The sequence below is a fragment of the Bufo bufo genome, chromosome 2, assembly GCF_905171765.1.
Source record: "Bufo bufo chromosome 2, aBufBuf1.1, whole genome shotgun sequence".
Lineage (NCBI taxonomy): Eukaryota > Metazoa > Chordata > Amphibia > Anura > Bufonidae > Bufo > Bufo bufo.
Window position 1 is genome coordinate 791,620,768 of NC_053390.1, and position 27,200 is coordinate 791,647,967.

The 27,200-nt window shown below is 48.8% G+C and overlaps 1 protein-coding gene across 1 annotated transcript in view; it reads right to left on the reverse strand.

Annotated features, from left to right (window-relative positions):
- Nucleotides 1-242: 242 nt before the first annotated feature.
- The window catches only part of UVSSA (UV stimulated scaffold protein A), a 45,558-nt gene continuing 18,600 nt past the window's right edge, over nucleotides 243-27,200 (reverse strand). Inside the window, exons 4-7 of the mRNA XM_040419957.1 lie at nucleotides 23,077-23,260; nucleotides 16,199-16,310; nucleotides 5,359-5,542; nucleotides 243-723 (exon numbers count right to left, since the gene is read on the reverse strand). Of these exons, the coding sequence (XP_040275891.1) occupies nucleotides 630-723; nucleotides 5,359-5,542; nucleotides 16,199-16,310; nucleotides 23,077-23,260 (574 nt within the window). The 3' untranslated portion in view covers nucleotides 243-629. The remainder of the gene's footprint in view (nucleotides 724-5,358; nucleotides 5,543-16,198; nucleotides 16,311-23,076; nucleotides 23,261-27,200) is intronic.

Genomic DNA, 27,200 nt, shown 5'->3' on the forward strand with positions numbered 1-27,200 from the left:
AAATGAGGGTTCTGCCCGAAAGGCCCCTGGGGGGATGGGGGGCGGGCTAACAACTCTTTTAATGGTTGGTACTGCAGTCCTGGGTTCAAATCCTATCAAGGACAACGGAACATAAAAGTCCAATTTTAATCAATTTCCTATAAAATTGGCCCTATTGTGTGTCAAGCAAATTAAACCGAGCCCCCTACTGGGGAGAGGGAGTGACGTGGGTGAGTATGTTACTGCCAAATAAGCATCAGAAACAAGTAAAACATTTTTAATAAAATAAAAAAAGATAAAAATTCAAATATTTTTTTTTTTGTCACAAATTATAAAAGGTAAACAGTTTACAATTTCCAAACCTCGGAGGGGGAAGGGGGGGGGGGGGGCGGTTTACCTTTGTCAGCATTAAAAAAAACAAAAAAAAAAAACATTTTTTACTACAGCAATTTTCTTTAAAATCCCCTACAAATCTGTACAGACGATCTTTTAAAAAACATTCCATAACTGACAGCAAATTATGCAAATAAGTTAAAACATTAGGGATAAAATATCCGTATATTACAACAATATTTCTTTAAAGGTCCTTAAAGCAAGTCTTCCATGTAGAAGGCGGCTTGTCGGTTTATCTCTTCCCCCCGGCGGGTTTTTTAATTTAATGCGTAATTAAACTGGTTTGCAAACTTTTCGTGTCGCCTCTTATCCATCTGGTTCATTGCGCTTATCACTCGTTTTACTGATCCCCTGCAAAAAAAAATACAAAATAAAAAAATTACAAAAAATAAAAAAATCTGACAAAAATAACAGACATCTTGGCTTTTTCTTCTGTCTTTCTCGTCGGAGTGTTTATGGGTATTGTGAGGGGGAAAAAATGGAGGCGGCATCATTAATTACCGCTCGTCCCTCCCGCGCTGATGAGGCAGAACAAATTAGACGTGTTAACTAAATTAAGTACCGCAATACAAATAGTTTTAATTCAACATGGTTTTAATAACAGGAGTAAACAAATTGAACTCCGGCTTTAATGTGTGCGCTCCACCTTTGTCATTATTCTTTACCACCGACCTTACAAGATAAATGGCAGCCGTCCAAGGAGGGCTCTCACTAGACAAAGGCGAGGCATCCTTGTTATCCACACTGTGCTCGGGATCCGACTCTGGACGCTCGCTCGCACTTCTATTCCTTAGACTGGTATTGATTTTGGCTACGTAAATTATGGAATGCCTGCCCCTGGTTATACTACTATCTCGGGCTAGATTCATGGCAATAGACCAGGCATCCTCAAACTGCGGCCCTCCGGCTGTTGCAAAACTACAACTCCCAGCACGCCCGAACAGCCTACAGCAGGGCATTGTGGGAGTTGTAGTTTTACAACAGCTGGAGGGCCGCAGTTTGAGGATGCCTGTAATAGACGATAGGTGATAAATGTATGATCACTGGGGGTCCTATCAATCATGAGAACGGTAGTGAGCATGTGCAACCACCGCACCACTTACCTAGGACTCCTCTTCTCGTCTATACCTATAAATACGGCCCTTTAAAGTGGCCATATCATTACAGACAGCCCCGTTAAAGAGTCGCATTCCCTGTGTAATAGCATCTATTCTTAGGACTCTATGATGTGCCATTCTTCTGCAATGAAGGTCCAGCTGGGTGTTACCAGATGGGGGGGGGGGGGGGGGGGGGGTGTCCCTGCCCAATCTGGCACTGCTAGCCCAGATTGGATACTGTCAGAATGTGCAACTGGTAACACCGAGCTCGATCTCCATTGCAGACTTTTAGTAATTCATCCTTAAGTTCTAGCAGGAATAATAAGGGAATGGCACATCACAGATCCATAAGGCTAGATCTTCCAGAGTTGTTATTACAAGGGGAATGCAAGAAATTACTGCAGTAGAGATGTCAGAAGAGGGGAGTGGTAGAGCGTCTTCCTCCCAAGGCAAAATCTGATTTTTTCTCTAGACCGGCCACTACAGGCGAGATTTAGTATTACATGCAGCAATTCAACGCAATGGTTGTCTAAGACCCACTGATTATTAGAGATTCTCTGTCCTCTGGACCCCCCCCCCCCCCCACCATGATGTGTATGTACCATATTAAAATGACACAGCTCAATTAAAATCAATGTGTTGGGATAGAAAGTGCACAAATACTGCGTTCGTGATGTAGGGGGCTCCAGACCACAACCAATCCTTTTGGGGTGAAAGATTATCTGTAAAACACCCCATTTAAAGAGGCTTGGATCCAGCAACGGGTTCTCCTTACTCCTCTTTAAACCATTCTCAAAACTTCCATGTACTTCTCCCCTTTGATTTTCTACTCCATTCACACCCAAAGCGGAAGTAATACTTCTGTTGCTGGGTCCTTCTGGGAATCTGTATGTGGTATATATGGTACATAGCTGTATGCCATTTTCTACTCCATTCACACCCAAAGCGGAAGCAATACTTCTGAGCTGGGTCCTTTATGTGGCATATATGGTACATAGCTGTATGCCATTTTCTACTCCATTCACACCCAAAGCGGAAGCAATACTTCTGAGCTGGGTCCTTTATGTGGCATATATGGTACATAGCTGTATGCCATTTTCTACTCCATTCACACCCAAAGCGGAAGCAATACTTCTGAGCTGGGTCCTTTATGTGGTATATATGGTACATAGCTGTATGCCATTTTCTACTCCATTCACACCCAAAGCGGAAGCAATACTTCGGAGCTGGGCCCTTTATGTGGTATATATGGTATATAGCTGCCATTTCCTACTCCATTCACACCCAAAGCGGAAGCAATACTTCGGAGCTGGGTCCTTTATGTGGTATATATGGTACATAGCTGTATGCCATTTTCTACTCCATTCACACCCAAAGCGGAAGCAATACTTCGGAGCTGGGTCCTTTATGTGGTATATATGGTATATAGCTGCCATTTTCTACTCCATTCCCACCTGTATGCGTTACATGGTCATGCGAACTAACGGCGGAGCAGCTCCCACAATGCAGTGCTCCCCGATGGGAACAAGGCTTTCGGTGTGAACAGATGGGTGTAGATGGAGCTGCCGCCTGAACTGCACCAGGATGCCGCCACGTCTTATTTACCGCAGTGGTGAATTACTTGTCAGCGCTTCCACAGCTGGACGCACGATTTCCCCCGAGCTAATTAAATCTGGTTTGTTCTCAGTGAAAGGGCACCGTTAATTGATGTCTGGCGCACTCCTATAGATGTCCATCCACAGGGTAATTAAGACCTGTTGCCGTCATATAATTTGTGCTGTGATAGCGGCTGTCAGACGCCATGTTTTATGAGAAGTGCGGGGGGTGGCAGTTGTGTACTGGGGGGGGGGGGATTGCGGTACGCACTCTCAGCTTAATATATTCATGTACAGACTGTAAAGCTTACACGTCACAGGTCATTTCACTGGGGAACACGTATACATGCTATCCATAGGCCCCCCGCTGGGGTAGCATGCACCAGTCGGCACTGTTTGGCGGTATAGCAAAGTGCTTTCCTATACAGTACATTTTATTTTGCTTGGTGGCCAATGGCTGGTGCATGCCACTCTACGACATACTACACCTAAACGCAATGCGGACAGAGCCTTACGCGCTACCGTTCTCATTCGGCTCTCTATTTTTTATAGGCATAGAAAAATCCCGCCAATCTGGCCCGCTCGGGGACTACGAAATGCCGGGTTATTGGAAACCCAAAGCGAATACTCTATACTATACAGGTGTAGTCGAGGACCTGCCTTCCTTCACCTACACCAGGCATCCTCAAACGGCGGCCCTCCAGCTGTCGCAAAACTACAACTCCCACAATGCCCTGCTGTAGGCTGATACCTGTAGGCTGTTCGGGCATGCTGGGAGTTGTAGTTTTGCAACAGCTGGAGGGCCGCAGTTTGAGGATGCCTGACCTACACCATAAAGTCTCATGCCCCTAGTGGCCAATCACTGCAGTGACGGATGTCACTCCGTAGAATTTGCAGGAACGGACAATACTGTAGTCTGTTAATTAAGTGGGTAACTGTCTTTTTCTTTTTTTTTTTTATTGGGGGGGGGGGGGGGGAAAGGGGTCACTTACTTTTCTGGTGTCAGAAACACTACTAGAACCAGGGGTTCCTTGGTTGAACCTGATGGACTAATGTCTTTTTTTCTGTCAAATCTTTATTTTCATTTTGACAGTATATTTTGGCAAATGTTATTAATGAGGTCTCTTTTTCTAACAGTATTAGCCATCCCCATGATTTACATTCACCAGCTATTGCTATACCCACTTGAAATTGTATGTTTCTTCACATTAATTCCAATTAAAACAAAAATTATAACAAGGGTTAAAAGAAGAAAAAAAATGAAAAAAAAAAAAAAAGACTGGACAGTTCCTTCCTCATCACTGCCAACCTTGCCCATCTCCATACCCACACTCCATATTATCAGGGGCGCACCACCAATGAGGCGAGGTGAGGCGATCGCCTCAGGCAGCACCAGGTGGGGGGCAGCGGAAGGGCCATGGGCAATGAGCGCTTTCATTGTGGCAAAGGGGTTAGATTCAGTTTTCACAAGAAAGGCTAGTTGCGCCCCTGAGTCTTATATATTCAATCTACATGTAGCAGAGCTGAATGTGCTATTATAGGAGACAGGATAATGCGTTGGGTTTAGGCTACGTCCACATCTGCATTACGGTATTCCTGTACTCTGTCCCGTCAGAAGAGCAGACTACTAGACCGGCATAGCTGGATACCAGCCGGATCCATATTTACTATAATGGGATCCGTCGGGCTTCTGGTAAGAATGTCAGTTTTCTGCCGGAAGAAAAGGGGCGGCAGGCAGCAGTTTTCTGGTTTCCAGCTACAGCGCATATGATAATAGCAGTAATCAGACTACTGGAATACCGTAACGCAGCTGTGGAACTAGCCTTACCGCCAGACCCTGGCTGGATTCATTTTCCCATCACATTATACACTGCTCGTTTCCAGGGGTTACGACCACCCTGCAATCCAGCAGCGGTGGTCATGCTTGCACAATACAGGAAAAAGCACCGTCTCCCTCTGATGGTCGGGACTGTGGGAGCGCACACAGGTTGGTGCTTTTTCCTATAGTGGGCAAGCACAACCACTGCTCTTGGATTACAGGGTGGTCGTAACCATGGAAACGAGCAGTGGGTATAATGTGATGGGAAAATGAATCCAGCCAGCAAAGGAGGCAATATGGACAATCCCAATACATTAGTAAGTGCCTTGTATTAACTTCCTCTACATGATCAATGCCATTTGCTGATGTGAGACGACCCCTTTAAGTCACAATTCCCTAATAGGCTATATGATATTTGAAGCTGAGACAACAAAGCCTCTGGCGGGTTGGATGAGAATGGTGACCGGCGCCTTACGTGTTAAACACTTTCTTCTGCAGGCGGGAGCGGGATGTGTTGGCATTCTGCTTCAGGTCTGTTAGGTTTGGATATTTTTTCTTTTTCCCTTTCTTCTTCTGCTCTTTCTTGCTATATCTGGATGATCCAAGGTCTGCCCCCGTAACTTGCTCAATTTCTCGCATCAGTTCGGGGTCTCTCCAATCTAAAAAATAAATAAAAAAATTACCATGAAATGTTATACCGCAATTTTATGCCAGGGGGCACTTTCCAACCTGGCACAGCTATGAAAGTATCATGGCTTTAAACTTTACAAATTTAGTTTAAGGCTCCATTCACACGTCCGTGTTGTGTTGCAAATTGCGGATCCGCAACACACCCGCCCGGCACCCCTATAGAAATGCCTATTCTTGTCCGCAAGCTGCGGACAAGAATAGGTCATGTTCTATCTTTTGCGGAACTGCGGACCCGAAGATCGGGGGCCGTGCTCCGCAAATGCAGATGCTGACAGCACACTGTGTGCTGTCCGCATCCATTCCGTCCCCATAGAGAATGAATGGGTCCGCACCCGTTCCGCAAAATTGCGGAACGGATGCGGACCCGTTTGCGGACGTGTGAATGGAGCCTAAAGGGGGTTGTCTCATCACAGACAATGGGGGCATCTCGCTACGATATGCCCCCATTGTCTTATAGATGCGGGTCCCACCACCCTATATCGAGAACAGATCCCCAAAAGTGGTGAAGGGCGCACTGTGCATGCACAGCAGCCCTCCATTCATTTTCTATGGGGCCGCCGAAAATTTCCGTCGAGCCTATAGAAGTGAATACGAGCGGTGGCCGGTTATGTGCGGTGCGCTCCCATTCACTTCTATGGGGACCGCGCTTGGTGGTGGCCGTACCGGAGTCCTCCAGCCACCAATTTACGGGGCTCCGTTCTCGATATAGGTGGGACCTGCACCTATAAGACAATGGAGGCATATCCTAGCGATATGCCCCCATTGTCTGTGATGAGAATACCCCTTGTCACATGAAGCATGCAGAATGATGCGTGGGCAACATGTTATAAAGCAGGAGGAGCTGAGCAGATTGATATATAGTTCTGAGGGGAACGTTACGTCGCTTTAACTCCCGCACGTTCTGCTCTTAGGAGTCCAGTGGGCGGTCCTACTCATTGACTGGCAGCTATCACTGTATGTCTAATTCCTGCACGTTCTGCTCTTAGGAGTCCAGTGGGCGGTCCTACTCTGACTGGCAGCTATCACTGTATGCCTTTAATTCCTGCACCTTCTGCTCTTAGGAGTCCAGTGGGCGGTCCTACTCATTGACTGGCAGCTATCACTGTATGCCTTTAATTCCTGCACCTTCTGCTCTTAGGAGTCCAGTGGGCGGTCCTACTCTGACTGGCAGCTATCACTGTATGCCTTTAATTCCTGCACCTTCTGCTCTTAGGAGTCCAGTGGGCGGTCCTACTCTGTGACTGGCAGCTATCACTGTATGCCTTTAATTCCTGCACCTTCTGCTCTTAGGAGTCCAGTGGGCGGTCCTATTCCGTGACTGGCAGCTATCACTGTATGCACACAAAGCAAGGAATCACTGAGGCAATTGGGAGAAAAGTGGACAAATATGTGTCAGGGGATCCCGATAACGCGCAATGTGCCCCAAATGCTTAGATAGAAGATACCCCTTCAAAAAAAAGGTTTTAGATTTTTTTTTTGCCCCACTGACAAAGTAGTTCTCCAGTTTCCTGCAAATAAAGATCACTAATGTTACAATGAAAACCTGTCCAGGTATCTCATATATGTTCTGTCCTTCGCGGCTTCACAATCCCTGCTTGCTGTCACTCAACAGGAACCTTCGCTATTTACTTCCTAAACAATGAAGGTTCCTAATGAATGACAGCAAGCAGAGATCTTCGAAACGCTGAGACACTGTTGGAGAATGTTTAGATGACACAATGCATTTCTCACAGTCAGTGTTCGGTCAGCGATTGTGAGCCAAAACCAGGTGCGGCTCTTCATTTGGGGACACCTGTGTGACAAAAAGGGGTGCAATCATGGCAGCTCCCGCAAGAGACTGTCAAAGCAGTGCCCCATTTGTAAGGCCAGGATGGAATGGATCGGCTTTAATGAGATAGTAAAAAAAAAAAAATTTTTGCAAATTTTTTGGGGCAAAAAATAAATAGAACAGAAGGTTGGGGGAGGGGGAATGCTTGTTACTATTATCACCTGGACAATGAGAAGAGTGAAAATCCACTCACATATCTCCACGTCCGCTTGGGTTAAAATTCCCATCTCTTGCTTCCTGGTAAAGTAGTGCGAGACCAAATCCGAGCCGGCGGCGAGATATGGGGGATTAAGGGGCCGCGTGTAAAGGAGTTTACCTCGCGGGAATAATAAGGCGTCACAGTTTAGTAACCGAGCGGACGAGCCGATTGTTTAAACACAAGGAAGTAATACCGCCATTCAGTGCTGATAAAATGACTGCTTGAGTCAAATGAAGGAGCAATTTAAAAGCTTTTGAGAAAAATCAATAACGCGCCAAAAAGAAAAAAAAATGATTTTTTTTTTTATTTTTTTTTAGTGCTGATGGGGTCCAAAACCTTTTTTGTGTATTGTTACCGAAAATTTAGTGGCTGGGGAAAGAAAATGACACAGGACGCGAGGAATCAATACTGTAGTTAGCGCGGAGATGCTATTTCACAAGTGACTGACTCAGGTACGGCCTCCTCATACCTGCCCGCTAACAGACGGCCCTCCTCGCCGGCGACGCGAGAAATGGCCACTTAATTCGCTTTAGTGTTTGAAGCCGCTGGAAATGATGAACACTGCAGATTAACAGGTCAGAGCAATCAGTTGTAAACCGCAGGGGTCAGCTCCCAGCTGGAGGGGACCAGGAGCGTGTGGTCAGGGCCTGCGCAGCTAATATCGGCCTCCACACAACGTTACGGCGAAAAACTACTAATAAAATGCAGAAAGTGCAAGACGAATGCCCGTCAGTCACAGTAAACTGCGTACTAGCATAGATGTGACGATAATGGATAGCCATCACATTGTTACGAGAATGGGCCAGGGTGACGTAACCCTCATGTTGTTGTTAGGCCCAGTATCCTGTGCTGATAAAATTAATATTCATAATTATTATTAATATATTAATAACTAGCTGAAGGACCCGGCTTCGCACGGGTACATTTCATCTATTTTATTTAATGTTTGTGTGTGTTGTTAAACAGATATCCACTATAAGGCCCCCTGCACACGAACGTGTGCACCCCGTGGTTGTGCTGCGTGAACACAGTCCGTGAGGCAGCCGCAGCGGATCGCGGACCCATTCACTTTAATGGGTCCGCGATCCGGTCGTTCCGCAAAAAGATGGGACATGTTCTATCTTTTTGCTGAACGGAAGTACGGGACGAAACCCCACGGAAGCACTCCGTAGTGCTTCCGTTCCGTGCCTCCGTTCCGCGTCTCCGGATTTGCAGACCCATTCAAGTGATGCAGAATGCCAATAGAACGGCACCCGTGTATTGCGGATCCACAAATGCTGTCCGCAATACGGCAACGGGAGGCACACGTTCGTGTGCAGGGGGCCTAACAGTGACCTCCACAGCCCCCCACCCCTTAACACCGACCCCCACCCCCACAGTGCCGCGTCTCCTTAACCACTTCCAGACCGGGCCATAAATATTTATTAATTAACATTCCCCATATGTCTACTTTCTGTTGGCATCATTTTAGTAATGTAATTTTATTTTTTTAGGACACTAGAAGGTTTAGAATTTTAGAAGCAATTTTTGTCATTTTTAAGAAAATTTCAAAAAGTCAACTTTTGTTAACCCTTTAAGTATTCCACAGGAATTAAAGAGGGACCTTTCATGGGTCCAGACTTTATAAACTAAGTATCAGGGTATGTAGGGCATACAGCGGGGATCCAATAGCGCTTATAATTTTTTCTGGGCGCTGGTCCGTTCGCCCGCCATGGCCCCCGTTAAATTCTCCCGCTCTGTATGCTAGGTAAAGGTCCATGTTCTTGGCTGTAAGGAGGCAGCTGAGTCACGGAGCTTCCATGTACAGGGGCGAAAAGCTGCAGGACGTTTCGGGAACGTCCATTCAGAGATAGAGATCCACTACCCGGACGTTTATAGTCAACGGGCAGACGGGAAGTAGTTAGCAGCCCACCCCCTTAACTTTGACCTTCACAGCAGCCCGCCCCTTTAACAGTGAGTTCCACAGCACCCCACCCCCTTGACAGTGACCTCTACAACACCTGCCCCTTAACATTGACCATAGGTTACAGTCCCCTCCACTATTCCTGGCTCCCTTAACAGAGACCTCCACAGCGACTGTCCCTTTAACAGTGACTGCCACAGTACCCCGCTGCCTTAACAATGACCTCACAGTACCCCACTGCCCCTTTAATAGTGGCCTCCACAGTCCCCTCCACCCTTAACAGTGACCTCCACAGCGTCCTGTCCCCTTAATAGTCACATCCACAGCACTCTCCCTTTTAACATTGACCTCCACAGCGGCCGCCCCTTTATTAGTGACCTCCAGAGTACCCAGTCTCCTTAACAGTGACCTTCACAAAGCTCCATTCCCTAAAAACGTGACCTCCACAACACCCCGCCCGCCACCTTAACAGTGACCTCTACAGCAGCCCGCCCCTTTACACTGACCTCCACAGCGGACCGTCCCCTTAACTGGCACCTCCACTGTTCCCTGCCCCTTAACAGAGACTTCCACAGCGCGCGCCCCTTAAACAGTGGCCTCCACAGCATCTTGTCCCCTTGACAGTGACCTCCACAGTACTCAGTCTCCTTAACAGTGATTTCCACAACACCCCCGCCCCCTTAACAGTGGCCTCTAAAGCAATCTGCCCCTTAACACTGACCTCCACAGCAGCCTGCCCCTAGTGTGGCCAAAGGTCCGGTTTTAGGCAGGACAGTCCGGCTTTCAGACTCCCTGTCCCCGTCCGGCGCAGGGCCTGGATGGACGCAGGGATGTCCTTTTGAACAGCTCACTCTCAGACAGCAGCACTGTGCTGTCTGAGTGTCAGCTGCAGGGAGAAAGTCACCCTCCCTCTCACCCCTGCAGAGGACAGAACTAATTTTTACCTGTATTTTTTCAATCCCCGTCGGCTGCAGAGTGGGCGTGCCCTAACGGGTCAGGGGCGTGGCTTAGTGGGACCTGTGGGCGGGGGTTTTAAGTTAGTCTTTTGAGGGTGGCCATTCAGCCACAGCACTCCCCTCCCTTAACAGTGTCATCCAGAGCATCCTGCCCCTTTAAAGGAAATCTGTCACCAGGATAATCTCTATTTCCAGATGTGCTTTTGTTCCAGCAATAGATGATTTCTATCTTCTAAAAATCCAGTTAATTTGGTATGCAAATGAGCCAGTAAGGTGCCCAGAGGGGCGTCACTCATGCAGAAGGAGTCCAGGCACGCCTCCTGCTAGTGCCCAAGCCTGCCCTCATGCTTGGAGCAGGGAAAAGGGGGGCAGAGTCATGGCTTGAATGTGATGTAGGTGGGGTGGGTGGACACATTGTGGCAGGGGGCGTGTCTGGGCTCCTTCCTGCCAGAGTGACGCCCCTCTGGGCACCTTACTGGCTCATTTGCATACCAAATAAACTGGATTTTCAGAGGATAAAAACATCTATTGCTGGAACGAAGGCACATCTGGAAATAAGGTACTAAGTGCTATTAGGCCATGGCTTTACTTCAATAGCGATTATCCTGGTGACAGATTTCCTTTAAAGCTCTCCTATAGCAGTGAAGAAAATGGCTGGGTTGTTATGGAAACCTGGTGTAAAACTGTGTGCATGTGGAGACTAAGGGCATGTGAGCTTCTATTGGCTGATAAGGGTCATGTGACCAGGCTTCTATTGGCTAATGCATTTTTTGGAAATATCTCAGGAACAGTACGTGCTATAGAGCCGAGACCCGGTCTAAAACCTTCCCGGACACCTGATGCACCTGTGTGCCAAATTTCGTAATTGTAAATGCGACAATGCGGATTCCTTTAGCGGACATACACACACACACACACACATACACACATACACTCAGCTTTATATATAAGACTAGCTGAAGGACCCGGCTTCACTCGGGTATATTTCATCTATTTCATTTAATGTTTGTGTGTGTGTCGTTAAAAGATAATCGACAGTATCCCCCATAACAGTGACATCTGCAGCACCCCACCCCTTTAACAGTGACCTCCACAGCAGCCTGCCCCCTTATCAGTAACATCCACAGCGCCCTTTCCCTTTTAACAGTGACCACCACAGCAGCCGCCCCTTTATTAGTGACCTCCACAGTACCCCGTCTCGTTAACAGTGATTTCCACAATAACCTCCCCCCTTAACAATGACCTCTAAAGAGCTCTGTTCCCTTAAAATGTAACTTCAACACCCCTCCCCCTTAACAGTGACCTCTAGAGCACCCAGCCCCTTAACACTGACCTCCATAGTGGACCGTCCCCTTAACTGTGACCTCCACAGTTCCCCGTCTCCTTATCAGTGACCTCCACAGCCTCCCTCCCCCTTATCAGTGACCTCCACAGTACCCAGGCTCCTTAACAATGACCTCCACAGCATCCCACCCCCTTTAAGGTTTAAAAGTAATATCAGGAAGTATTACTTTACTGAGAGAGTAGTGGATGCATGGAATAGCCTTCCTGCAGAAGTGGTAGCTGCAAATACAGTGAAGGGGTTTAAGCATGCATGGGATAGGCATAAAGCCATCCTTCATATAAGATAAGGGCCGGGGCTATCCATAGTATTCAGTATATTGGGCAGACTAGATGGGCCAAATGGTTCTTATCTGCCGACACATTCTATGTTTCTATGTTTCTATGTTATCAGTGACCTCCACAGCATCCCTCCCCCTTATCAGTGACCTCCACAGTACCCAGGCTCCTTAACAATGACCTCCACAGCATCCCACCCCCTTATCAGTGACCTCCACAGCCTCCCTCCCCCTTATCAGTGACCTCCACAGTACCCAGGCTCCTTAACAATGACCTCCACAGCATCCCACCCCCTTATCAGTGACCTCCACAGCATCCCTCCCCCTTATCAGTGACCTCCACAGTACCCAGGCTCCTTAACAATGACCTCCACAGCATCCCACCCCCTTATCAGTGACCTCCACAGCATCCCTCCCCCTTATCAGCGACCTCCACAGTACCCAGGCTCCTTAACAACGACCTCCACAGCATCCCACCCCCTTAACAGTGACCTCCACAGTACCCAGGCTCCTTAATAGTGATTTCCACAACACCCTGTCCCCTTAACAGTGGCCTCTACAGCAATCTGCCCCTTAACACTGACCTCCATAGCGGACCGTCCACTTAACTGTGACCTCCATAGCAGCCTGCCCCTAGGGTGGACAGAGGTCCGGTTTTAGGCCGGACAGTCCGGCTTTCAGACTCCCTGTCCGGCGCAGGGCCTGGACGGACACAAGGATGTCCTTTTGAACAGCTCACTCTCAGACAGCAGCACTGTGCTGTCTGAGTGTGAGCTGCAGGGAGAAAGTCACCCTCCCTCCTACTCCTGCAGCTGACAGAAGTTGATTTTTACCTTCATTTTTTCAATCCCTGTTGGCTGCGGAGTGGGAGGGGGAATGGCCGAACCTGGTCGGGGGCATAGCTTAGTGGGACCTGGGGGCAGGGTTTAAGTCCATCTTTTGAGGGTGGCCTAAATGGACACCCTACCTGCCCTCTGAAATGTCACCTACACAGCATTCCGCTCCCTTAACAGCATCATCCACAGCTCCCTGCCCCTTTAAAGCTTACCTGCAGCAGTGAAGGAAAATAGCTGGGTTGTTATGGAAACCTGGTGTAAAACTGTGTGTATGTGGAGACTAAGGACTTGCGAGATTCTATTGGCTGACAAGGGACATATGACTGTGTGTATGGCAGTTGGGATATGAAGAGAAAGACCTGCAGGGTTCTATTGGCTAATGCAGGTCATGTGATGTGCCATATTTGCATTTTCTTTTTATATATATATATCTTAGGAACAGAAACGTGCTATAGAGCCGAGACCCGGTCTAAAACCTTCCCGGACACCTGATGCACCTGTGTGCCAAATTTCGTGATTGTAAATGCGACGGTGTGGATTTCTTTAGCGGACACATACACACACACACACACACACACACACACACACACACACACATACACTCCGCTTTATATATAAGACTAGCTGAAGGACCCGGCTTCACTCGGGTATATTTCATCTATTTCATTTAATGTTTGTGTGTCTCGTTAAAAGATATCAACACTATCCACTATAACAGTGACATCTACAGCACCCCGCCCCCCAAAACAGTGACCTCCACAGCATCCCCACCCCTTAATACTGACCTTTACAGCAGCCTTCCCCTTTAACAGTGACCTGCCCCCTTAACAGAGGCCTTTAATGGATTGGGGGCGTGTCCTTTTGAACAGCTTACTCTAAGACAGCAGCACTGTACTGTCCGAGTGTGAGCTGCAGGGAGAAAGTCACCCACTCTCCCACCTCTGCAGCTGACAGAAGTTGATTATTACCTACATTTTTTTCAATACCCGTCGGCTCAGGAGTGGGAGGAGGCGTGGCCTAACCAGATCAGGGGCATGGATTAGCGGGACTTGGGGGCGGGATTTTAAGCCTTTTGAGGGTGGACACATTGTGGCAGGGGGCGTGTCTGGGCTTCTTCCTGCAAGAGTGACGCCCCTCTGGGCACCTTACTGGCTCATTTGCATACCAAATAAACTGGATTTTCAGAGGATAAAAAACATCTATTGCTGGAACAAAGGCACATCTGGAAATAAGGTACTAAGTGCTATTAGGCCATGGCTTTACTTCAATAGCGATTATCCTGGTGACAGATTTCCTTTTAAAGCTCTCCTATAGCAGTGAAGATAAATGGCTGGATTGTTATGGAAACCTGGAGTAAAACTGTGTATGTGGAGGCTGGAGGACCTGCGAGCTTCTATTGGCTGATAATGGTCATGTGACCAAGCTTCTATTGGCTAATGCATTTTTTGGGGGGGGAGGGGTCGCACCGTCCGGATACTTCAGGGGGGGGAGGGGTCGCACTGTCCGGATAGTTCAGGGGGGTCGTATTATCCGGATATTTCCTGCTATTTCTACTACATAAAGAAGCATTTCGCGATGGCCTTGTGCGCAGTTTCCTGGGTGATGAGATGTCAGTACGGCTTAATGACCCCCAGTCTCATTATGTCTATACTTCATCGTAAATCAAGGGATGCTAACGACACCGGGGTTAAAGTTTAATGGCTGGAGTGCTTCATTAGGCCAGGCCCATTTAGGCTGCATTTAATCACTAAACATTATGAAAACGTAACCGTTTACACGACTGGTCGCCTCATTCCACCTGAGCCAGCTCTATATGGATCAGTACCTTCTGGGATACATGAGGGATATACCAACTGAAAAAGTCTAGAAATAATATTCAGACTAAAGGTTTTTATAAGATCTTAATATTTATGACCTATCCCGAGGAGCTATATCTGATCAGCGGTGGTCCGACACCCTGCCCCCCCCCCCCCCCAAATAAGCTGCTTTATTCCCATTCACAGCGCTGCAGTAACCAGCTCTGTGTAGTTCAGCCGGCGGATCTACAGCAGAACAGCTAATTAGCAAGGGTGCAGGGTTTCGGATCCCCGACGATCAGATATTGATGGCCTATCCTGAGCATAGGCCATCAATATTAAAGTTCCAGAAAACCCCTTTAAAGCGGTTGTCCCACGAAAAATATTCTACAGTTTTCAAACCAGCCCCTGGATCTGAATACTTTTGTAATTGCATGTAATTAAAAATTTAGCATAGCCACTAAGTTATTCAATAAAATGTATCTGTATAGCGCCACCTGCTGTCTGTTTTTTCCTTATTTCTTTGACCTGCTCACTGAGAAGGCTGCACATGCTCAGTTCCATCCTTCAACTGCCTCCTGAGCTGTGATAGGGAGAGCTTAGACACGCCCCCAGAGCTGCATCAGAAAAGACACGCCCCTGAGCTATCAGCTTGATATTAATCTATCAGAGCAATGAATGTGGAGATCTCTGGACCCATGTGAGGTACAGGGCTGGTTCTAGCTTTGTTAGAAAGAGAGAGACGGTCATGTCCTATACGATGTCTGATTTTCATTTTTTACATTAGTCATGGGACAAGCCCTTTAAGGTGAAGCGGAAAGTGACAACCTATTAGCCACAACTACTTACCCATACACATACGCAGTGTATCTGTCTGCCTTACACAATCCCATATCCTGCATAAAACTGCAAATTAGATTTTTGCCCAATATCTCAACCCCCCAAAATTGCTGAGCATTCCTAATGTCTCCCTGGGGTGTGCATGAAAAACAACAATTTAAGTAAAAGGGGGGCTTAGATTGCCATGTCCATGGCTAGTGTGAGCTTGCTGTAGTAGAAACCTCCCTCCACAGCTCTGAAGGACTAGAAGAAAACAGACCCCTGCTTTCACCACCAGACCTCAACGTAGGGGGCTGGTTTTGAGGACAGAATCACGGGGTCAAACGAAAGAAATTAAATGTTATTTGGCGGTATTATGTGAGGTACTATGCAATATGGCGGTATAATCTGCACCTATTATTTTAGTACTGAATATCATGTGGAATGGCGTGGTGTTATAATGAGAAGTATACATGGTATTAGTATGTTATCACTAGATGACGGCATAAATACCCACTGTATGAGCGCAGAGCACATTCCACAAGTAAGTGGCTGCGGTGGAGGAATATCCTCTTTCTGGCAGACTTGCCATAATGAAACCACAACATACCGCGCAGAGGTGCTGAGAATGAGTAACATGGGAAAGAGATGATCTGCAATGTTACAAACCTTCTTCCTTGGCTTGCTTCTCAAGTTTCTCCTGGGCTTCTCTCTCCCGATCCTCAGGAATTACTGGCACTCCAAGCTCATCACGTGGGATGATCTTCCCGTGGAATGGACACTGGAATGGGAAAGAAAAAGGGGGATAAATCACATGACTTGCAATAAATGACTCCTAGTAATCCTGCTACCAATACACTGTGGACTAAAGAACGACTGGCAGGCTCTGGTCACAGCCTTCATAGCTCTGGGCTACTCTTTAAAGGCCATGTCCAAAAAATGATTAAAAAAAACGAGATTTTTGTATAACTTACCAGTAAAATCTCTTTCTCGCTCTTTCCTTGGGGGACACAGAAGACCTTGGGTATAGCTCATCTCCCTAGGAGGCGTGACACTAAGTGAAGACTGTTAAGCCCCTCCTCCACAGCTATACCCTCAGCCTGGAGAGAGAGACTGCCAGTTGCGTGTCCAAGCAGTGAGAAAAGGCAAAGTCCAACAAGGAACCAACAAGCCAACTACCCAACGGGTAACAAAAAAACTCGGAAACCGTACAGAGAAAAAAAAAACAATGAATGGGTGGGTGCTGTGTCCCCCAAGGAAAGAGCGAGAAAGAGATTTTACTGGTAAGTTATACAAAAATCTCGTTTTCTCGCCCAGTTTCCTTGGGGGACACAGAAGACCTTGGGACGTTCAAAAGCAGTCCAAAAGGGGGAGGGACCACAGCACCAAGGTGAAGCACCCGAAAGGCATCAATGAACCGCTGCCTGCAAACCCAGGCGGGCCAAGGCAGCATCTGCCAAAGTCAGAGTATGCACCCTGTAGAACTCTGTAAAGAGTGCAAGGAAGACCTGTGGCCGCCTTGCCCAAATGCATGGCCGAAGCCCAATGCCTCCGGCCCAGGAGGCACCGACCGCTCTGGTGAAATGAACGGTGACACCAAAGACAGAATCCTGCCCTTGGTGCAGTAACCTCAGCAATAGCCAATCTGAACAAGCGGAGGAAAAACACCCTGGAGTCCGTCAACCCTATGCACAGACCTCCTGGAAACCCAAGAGGCCGAACGTCGACAAGAGTCGGAGATCTCCAAGTAAAAAAACGGCAAGGCCCAAACAACGTCCAAATAGGTGAAGTGTTGAAGCGAAAGGCAAACACCACCTTCAGAAGGAAGAAACGGGATGTAGAACAGCCCTGTGCTGGAAAAGACAGAAGGCTCGTAACAAAAAAAGGGGCCATTCAGGCACCCGTCAGAGACACGACTGATACGGAATACAACCGTACAGGACAGAAGGGGTAGAGAGAACTTCTGTAACGGCTCCAAGGACAAGATTGGAGCGCCGAGAGCTCAGTATATAGTCCCCAGGGCGGTACCAAAGGACAGTACAGAGGAACCAAAGAGCCACTCCGAGGAAGAAAGTCTTGACAGGCCCAGAGGGCCGGGGAACGCTGGAAGAGGAAGAACAGCGCCGACATTTGACACCTCAAGTAAAAGGAGTCCCAGTCCCAGGTCCAGGCCGGACTGGAAAAAAGACAGAACCATGGGGAGAGAAATTCAGAGTGGGGAATGCACAGCTTCCCACAGAACCCCAGACAAAAAAACCCTAAGTCTTACGACAGATCATGGACGAAACACAGCCAGGAGCGGACAGTAGCGAACCCGCTGGAGTCGCCTGGCAAGCGGGCGAAAACCCAATGTGATCAGGCGCAGACCAGTAACACGGGCAGAAGGGTCGACAAAACTAGTCCCGTCGGCCCTCGAACAACGTTGTCCCGTATCCACCCGAGTGGGGGAGCAGAAGGACAGACGGAAAGAAACCAAAGGATCCGCCAGATGCCAGGACAAGACAGGCTAAAGTCCATGCTGATGTAACCACGTTGTACAGTCCCGGTGTGGGAGATCAAAGGACAATCTGGACCGAAAGGTAGTCCCCCCAAGTTACTGAGAAGGTAGGTCTACAGCAGGACCATTGTCTTAGAATGGACCACGCAATCTGCACTCAGCGGGAGGACAGAACGCGGTAGACTCGGTAATAGGCACACAGCTAATACAGCCAGTGTGAACAAGGGAGACAGTACGAGGCCAAAAGGAACACCGGAACCATCCACATGAACAACCATGCTCTCCCCAGAGGGGAGGACAGTGAAAGAACAGCCTCTGAAGTCTGGCGGGAAGCCACATCGGAGTGATCTGTACCGAGCGGGAGCCAAACAAAGCCGGCGAGATAAGGTAGTCGAGACAGAGGCCGGCATAACACCCTCCAACCGAAAGGAGGAGGAGTGGGCAACAGGGAAGCCATAGGACAGCTCAAAAGCAGAACCCGCTACACTGTGAGACGCCCGGTTCACTGCCTCGCAGAAGGCGAATACCCTGAAGAACCCAAGGCGGAGGTCCTCCGGACCTGGGTAATCGAGCACCCAAGAGAAGTTGGGTGACCTTCCCGAGAAGAGCGGCCCGAACCTGGTAGCAGATCAGACAGAAGCGTAGAGGCGCCAAGAGGAAGGACTCATACCACACTGCATCCGAAGAGGAGGAAATTGCAGCAGGCAAGGGAACCGCAGTCCTGCCGGAGCCAACAAAGAATTCGAGAGGCGCTGCAGACAACAGCACTCTCGACCATGTGACCACTAGCGCAGGGAAGCAATGCCGCGGAAGGACGAATGGGCATGCATCTAGGACCCACGAACACTCCCTGGAATGAAAGGCCAACTAAATGAATGAGTACCACCCAGCTCAGTGCAGCAGAGAGCAATAGAGCCTGACCGGTCAGGTGGACAGAATGAACTCCTTAGAGACGAGTGCAAGGCTTGCGGCAAGCATCGTATCCCAAGAAAGCAAAAGTATGCCGCAGGAAGCAGGTGAGGCATACGTACGAGCAGCCCCGTAAGCAGCGAGAAGGCCAACCCACCTAGAAAAAGGGGGGCTCGCCCCAGAGTGCCACAGCATGTATGGAATTGCAAAGTGCAACCTGAAAAGGGAGTTATGCACAAACCTAGTATAGCATGCGATGGAACGCAATCAGTCCGCCCCGAAAGGGGGGAAATTGTACCTGGCCAACTGCAGCGGCAAGAGTGCAAAGGCCCGTCCCAAAAGGGAGTGATGCCTAGGGCCGTACCTACTTCAGAGAAGCAGGACATACCCTATAATCCAGCAGGAACACAGGAGGTCCACCTAGTGAAAGGGGAACATGCACAGGGGTATCCTAGCATTAAGTGAATGTGCAATAATACACCAACACTGAACTTAGCAAGAGTGCAACTACTCTGCCAATGAAGGGGGACATGTACAAGTCCAGCACAGCCATACAAGGACAGCCGTGAATCTCATGAGCGTGCCAAATTCTGCCCATGGAATAAGGGGTGGTCACGCACAAGGCCAGCACCGTATCCAATGGAAGCGCAAGCGTTCCACCCATGTTAGAGGGCCATTCTCATGGCCAGCAATGTATCCGGTGAGAGTGTAGCATGCCACCCAGAAAAAAAGGGGTGTAAAGCACATGGCCAGCATCTCATCCAGGGAGTCATACACATGGCCAGCAACGTACTGGCGAGAGACAAACACAGTCAGTAAGAATGTGTGTATGTCGCCTGAGGAAGGAAGGCATGCCCAAGGCCGGCAGGGAATCCAATGAGAGTGCAGCATACCACCTATGAAATGGCCGGCAGCGAAACCAGTGAGAGTGCAGCATAGTAACATAGTACATAAGTACATCATAGCACATCAGTGAGAGTGCAGCATTCCGCCTATGGAAGGGGGTCGTGCACATAGCCAGTACCGTATCCGGTGAGAGTGCAGTATTCCGCCTAAAAAGGGGGTCATGCACATGATCGGCAACAGATCCAGTGAGAGTGCTGCGTTCCGCCCAGGAAGGGGGTCACACACATGGCTGGCTCACGCACATGGCCGGCAGCGAATCCAGTGAGTGCTGCGTTCCGCCCATGGAAGGGGGTCACGCACATGGCCGGCAGCAAATCCAGAGAGAGTGCAGCGTTCCGCTTATGGAAGGGAGTCGTGCACATGGCCAGCACCGTATCCGGTGAAGGTGCAGTACAAGGGGGTCATGCACATGGCCAGCCGGCAGCCAGGGAGAGTGCAGTATCCCGCCTAGGAGGGGGGGGGGGGATGCACATGGCAGGCACCATAACTGGAGAGAAGATGAATGCTGCCTACGGAAGGGCCGCATGCACTTGGCCAGCGCCGTATCCTGGAAGAGGCAAGAAAACCGCCTAAAAGGGAAAATGCCCTAGCAGCGACGCAGGCTGGGAGCGCAACACCATGCCGCCTGTGGAAAGAGGTCATGCAGACATGCAGCACTACTGATGAGGCTGCAGCGTCCTGCGCAGTCCAATAGAAATCAGTGATCTATTATTTATTTTCTTATTATAATTTTTATTTTTTTTATTTTTTATATATTTAAACACAGCCTCTCTGAGGCTAAAGGGGAGCCACCATATATGGGCACCTGAGAAAAAAAGGGGGGGCCAACTATACAGACCCATTTGGGAGCCGGCCTGTACCCAAAGGGTTAACAGGGATCCGGCCTGGAGGGCGGCGTGCGATCCCCTGGGGGTGGAGGAACCTCCAGGCGGGAAGAATTCGCGCCTGGAAAGGTTCCCGCCCCCTCCACCAGAGACCGGAATATTGCGGCCTAGTAGGCCGCGAAGCCGGGGGCTAAATTTGCGGCGCCCGGCCCGTTTATACCGCCGGGACCTGAGGCGGAATGGCGCTTTAAACCGGCCGCGGGAGCCCACCCCGCGGGCCGGTCGGAATAGCGGCCCAGCAGGCCGCGAAGCCTAGGACCAAATTTGCGGAGCCCCGCCGACCGGCACCGACGGTCGGACGGGGCCTGCTGGGGCATAGTCAAGCCCAATGCCGGCCGCGGGAGCCCACCCCGCCGGCCGGAAGAGACAGGGCCCCGAAATGGCGGTTTGCCGGCCGCGGGAGCCCACCCCGCCGGCCGGAAGAGACAGGGACCCGAAATGGCGGTTTGCCGGCCGCGGGAGCCCACCCCGCCGGCCGGAAGAGACAGGGACCCGAAATGGCGGTTTGCCGGCCGCGGGAGCCCACCCCGCCGGCCGGAAGAGACAGGAACCCGGAATGGCGGTTTGCCGGCCGCGGGAGCCCACTCCGCCGGCCGGAAGAGTAAGGGGCCCGGAATGGCGGCTTGCCGCGGGAGCCCACCTCAAGCCCACCCCAAGCCGCGGAGCTTAAAATTTTTGCGGCCGCACCGGAATATTAGTGCTGGCCGGAGGCGACTCCGGTAAGGCCCAATGTGATCAGGCGAGATGGGGGGGGGGACCCAGAGACGGGGTGCCCGTGAGGAGAAGGCAGGCGACGGCTGACAGCCACTAGCTGCATGTACTATGAGGGCCAGGAAAAAAAGGGGGGGGGGGGGAGGCATGGAGCAGATTGCCGCACTGCGGCACCCCAGGAGCCAGCCTAGGTCCAGCAGGGGAAGGGTCCAGAGGCCCAGTATGGGGGGTCAGGCACGCAGGAGACCATTGGGTGGGGGACGTAGGGCTGGAGAAGCCACTCTCTTACCACAGCCGTCTTCACCCTCTGTCCATTCCAGCAGGGTCGCCCCTTTAGCTACTGGCACCGCAGTGGCAGGACGCTGGAAGAGGGACTTGGCGTGCGGGCGACCCTTGCGCTGGCGGGATGTAGGGGAGCGAGGCTGCCCTGATCCACCTTGCCTTCTGTGGGGGAGGCAGCAGTGCGGGTGACCGGCACTGGCGCAGCTCAACCCCGGGAGAACAGAGAGGTCTAGTGCGTCTCTGTTGTCCCTGATGATCTGGAACAAAAAGAAATAAAAAAGTAAAAATCGAAAATTTAAACAAGGAGAAAGCAGCCCTGCAGAGCAGGGAGTGTCTTGCCTCCTTGGACACTAAGCAAAAAACTGGCAGTCTCTCTCTCCAGGCTGAGGGTATAGCTGTGGAGGAGGGGCTTAACAGTCTTCACTTAGTGTCACGCCTCCTAGGGAGATGAGCTATACCCAAGGTCTTCTGTGTCCCCCAAGGAAACTGGGCGAGAAAAATATATTAGTGGTAAAAAAACAAAAACAAAAAAAACACTGATTCTACAATTTCCCCCTCCCTCCCCCATCTGTTCCACTGGTTTGTTTTTTCTATCTCCTCTTTAATACAGTACGACCTGTATTGAGCTGTCCTCCTTGGATGCTTTCCCTCCTCTCCACACTCTGATCTGCTGTGCACAACCTCCTCCCCCTCCCTGCCCGCAGCAGTGTGCTGTCAGTCTTATCTCAGATTTAACCGCACCAGCATGTACCCACCCTCTGCCGAAGCAAAACAATAGGACATTTTAATGAAGACTAGTTAGAAAGCTGCTTAATTTAGTATTCTGAAAGCAAATGAACAACAAAACACCGTCAATAGTGTTTAATACTATAAAAAAATACTGCAAAAAAAATAAATTTGACTAGACACAAAAAGTAGTGATGAGCGAATCGATTCCTTCATCCGAACAAATTTACCCAACAGCTCTGGACACTCATTCTTCCGTGGCCTCACATCGCGCGTGGACTCGGGAATCTCACTGTGAGTATCGGCGCATGCGCAACGATATCAAAACAGATCCGTCCATCAACGAATTTGCATGCGCCGCTAAATGAATTTTAGTGGCGTGCGCACAATCGCCGATTTGGTTTACCAGGCAGATCATGCGCGGATAGTCGCTGTAACGGGATTATCATGGCCGCGCGAGGTGTGCGGCCGCGTTACTCTGCTGCAGGGGGAAGCTCCCTCACAGATTCATTACATGAATGAATCGATTCACGCATCCCTAACAAAAACCTATAAAAATTATACAAATAATAAATAAATAAAAATAACACACATTTCGAGGTAGAACATAGGTACAATATTCGGCCGCCCACCTTCAGCCTGTCTTGCCTCTCACACAGCGACCCATTGGGCAATGGCGCGTTGCATTTGTGCTTCACTGGTTCGTACTTGCCCGGGAAGGTGATGTATCTGGTTTTTAACATGGCCTCCACTTCTTTATTCTCCACTTCCTCTTCAGTCTCGTTAGGAGCCCAGAAGCGATGCTGGGAGGTGCACCTGCGAGTAGGAATATAGGCGCTCGTTCACATAGGTAACGCTATATAGTAAATCTGACATTTAAAGGAATGCTCCAGGCAAACCTGATGTTCTGTCTGTGGCCTCACGTTTTACGGTCCACAAATTACAGATACCGGCCGTGTGTTTTCCGCATTTTGCGGAATGGAAGGTCTGGCACGCCATAGACCAGTGAAACGGATAAGAATAGGACATATTCTATTTTTTACTGGCCGCATCTTTTGGATTTCAGGGTGGAAAGGAGCCAGCCAGCAAAGGAGGCAATATGGACAATCACAATACATTAGTAAGTGCCTTGTAGCAACTTCCTATTTGCTGAAGTGAGACGACCCCTTTAATAGGATTAGCTGATCGCTCCTGATTTTGCCAGGGGAAGTGGTCTTCAGCTGCTCATTTCCCCTGCAGCGGCCACTAGAGGTGAAATGTGGTACTATCAGTGTAATGTGTTTTACATGATAACAATGAAGAATATCCTTTTTTATGCAATCGGTTTACGGATTCATCCTCTCACTACATGTGCAAGAATTGCTAGATGACAAATTCCAATTTACTACAAGAAGAAACGCCAAATTCCATACAAAAAAAATAAAAAATAAATAAATAAAAAAACACTAGAAAACTAGATCCATTTTGCTTAAACTAAATAAAATAAATGCTAGATAACAAACTCCACACTGCTCCATCGGTACATGGACATGCCAGATGACAAACTCTGCCCCTCTACATCTGTAAATTGACACCACATGACAAACATCTGCTCTGCTACACATATAATGAAAGCCAGGAGACATTCTGCACTATTCCATCTGTAAGAAATTTTCGCTCTGCTACATCTGAGCTTGCAAACTGAAATGCCAGATGACAAACTCCATCTCAGCTTCATGTGTAAGGTAAGCCAGATGACCACTCCGCTCCACTAGATCTGTAAGACACGTCGGGTGACAAACACCCAATCTTTTACTCTAATGCCAAACTCCAGATGACAAACTCAGCTCCACTGCAAAAATACCACAGGCTAACCTCAGCGGCTGAAAAAGTGTGTCCTGCTACAACAATTAGACATTGCAGGTGACAAACACTTCTCTGCTACATCCATAGAAATAAATATGCATTAGCACTAGATCTGACCTACTCTATATCACATCATCCTGCCCATATCCTACCCTGCCCACCTGGGGGCGCCGCTAACACGTCTACATCTCCTGGGTATTGTAATGGTGCTTTTTTTTTTCGCGTTTCTTTCTGAACGCCATGGTCGGCCTCATACTAATTTTCTGCATCGAGAACGGCGAAATCACTGCAGTCCTATCGGCCGTGGCTAACGAGTGACAGGTCTGCGGGCGCCGGGTATAGCTGTGTGCATTGTGCCGCCACTGCCCTAACCTGACGGAAGTTTAGCTACAAATTCATCTCGTCCAGAAAGCAATTAAACGACACCAGTCCGTGGTCAATAGCGATGTGGATGAGATAACCTCACCGTGTAGAAGCTGCCGCTCTATGGACGTTCTCCCAGCCATCAGCGGGCAGGAAATGTGACATGAAACGCGTCAGTGCTCTGCCGCACAGCGAGGCCATCTAGTGGTGACGTTTCACGTGCTGCAAACCTGAACTGTAAATACTAAAATTTATTTTTGCTGCAATACCTGTCAACAGTCTATAGGCAAAAGGGACACCCCCCCCCCCAATAGGAAACATTTTTCTCCCCTAAAGGAGTATAGGATGCAAAATCATTTTTAGGGCAAGTCCCCTACAAACGGCACCCCAAGGAGGACTCCAGATGACAGGTGGAGCCCTGCGATACAGAGTGGGTCCCGAATCAGTGTCTACGTTAGTCTGCCACCTGACTGACTAGAAAGGCAACAGTGAAAGAAGCTTTCCGACTAAGTCATCAAAAACAGCCATTTTGAAAATGACGCCTCCGAGGCGATCAGCTGATCGCCCCAGCTCCCGCTCCTGGCAATTTCACTTGACTAAGTGTTTGCACTACAGCGGCCACTGCAGGGCAAATGGAGTATTACACAAAAGCCATTCAGATGATCTGCGACCTGTATAATACAGGGAAGGCTCAGGCCCGCCGGAACAGACGCGACCCGGCGCCATTCTATGACGCCCATGCTCTCTAATACGGTATATGAACAGGGGCTTTCCAACTTTTTTATACGGATGACCTATCCTCAGGTTAGGTCATCAGTATCTGATCCTCCGCGGGGTGTGACACTGGGACCCCCGCCAATCTGATGTTTGAGGAGACCGCGGCACTACAGCGTCTAAGCGATGTGTCCGTTGAAGGTGACAGTCACTGGCCTAGGGTACGAAGCATTCTCAAACAGCTGATTGGCGAGGGTCGCTGGTGTAGGACCACCACGATCAGATACTGATGACCGACATTAGTATAAAAAAGTCAGAAACCCCCTTTAATTACTGTATAATGTAAAGCGCTGTATGTTTCTAATATACTTTCTGTTTAAATTCCTAACCACTTTTAAGATCTCTGTTTGCAGTCAATGAATAGAGACATTGTCATTTAGTCCTAGAGATTGGAAACCCTTACAGAACTAATACTTCTCACAGACAAGAAAAACTCTAATAATGGGGTGGCACAACTGGACAGCCCCTTCTTAGAATAAAGCTGCCCCACTGATCACCGACACAGGAGATGACCGCCCGCCCCACCCTGATGGGTCATAGACATTAGTAGCGAGGCTGTTGTAGGTAATTTAAGGCAAATCTGATACTGTGCTATGCCTAGTGCAAGGTTCATGACTGGTCTACTCTCTTTAGTACTTTCCAAATGTGTCAGGCTCCGCCCCTTTAGGCCCTTAGGATAACACAATGCATTGGAGTGCTCCTTTAAAGGAATATTTCCATCAGGATTATTGGAGTCTTGAAAACCTCGGCAGATCCGATGTTATTCTGATAGATGGAAGCCTCAAAAGTTTCCAATGGGAATGCCCCTTAAAGGGCTATGATTCCATTTTACTCATTTTGGGCTAAAAACATCTTTTCAATTGGTATTCATTAAAAAATGTTCAGATACAAGGGTTAAAAAATCTGTCTGTTTGTTGTCACTTTGTGTTTTTTTTATTTTTATCTTTTCATCTGTTGGCTCATGTGTAGTTCTTATCTCTGATCTCCTGAACTCATAAACACTCATTACAGCTCAATTCCTATCAAACGGATAAGAAGTGCTTATGAGGTCAGTAGCTAAGAAATAAGAGCTACACATAAGCCGTCAGATGACAGGATTCAAAGAAAACAGACTTGCAAACAGACTGATAAAGACCAAATGAAAAAATTATTTTCAGCCCAAAATGGGCAATCATAAAAAAAAAAAAAATACCCCCAAAGGTGTCGCTAGCCTTTAAATTGTTACCTCCTTCATACCAGAAAAGGCTATGCGTCCATGATGTAGAAGCTGGAGACTAGGAGCTCCGCATCAGAGGAATGGAGCTCTGACCCCTATAAATATTCAACACAATTGGTGCAGAATGTCAGAACTTTCTAGATGCAGAAATCCAGCCTGTTAGAAAAAGTGAGGATGGCGTTCAATTCCCATCTATCCCGCCATCTTCCCAGGCTATAAAGTGGTGACCGCGGCTGGAAGTAAATTATGTTCTGTTAGTTTGGAGGATGTGTAGTAATAAGCTGTGGGGTTCAGAGGTGCCCCCTCTATTTTATGGCCAGGCATAAAAGTGAAGGCGTACAGCAGGCGCACGACAGCCGGTGAAATATGCTTTTGATTTCACCTGTGACGTGAATAACTCAGCTGTAAAATAAACACGCCGAGGCTCAGACAAGTGCCGGCCGAAGGGGGAAACAAACTGCTCGGCACCAAACCTCCACCGAAGGCCCAACACTGCTAGTCCTATGAACCGCAGCAAAAGAGGGGTCTATTATTTGTCCTGAAGAAGGGTTTTTCTTA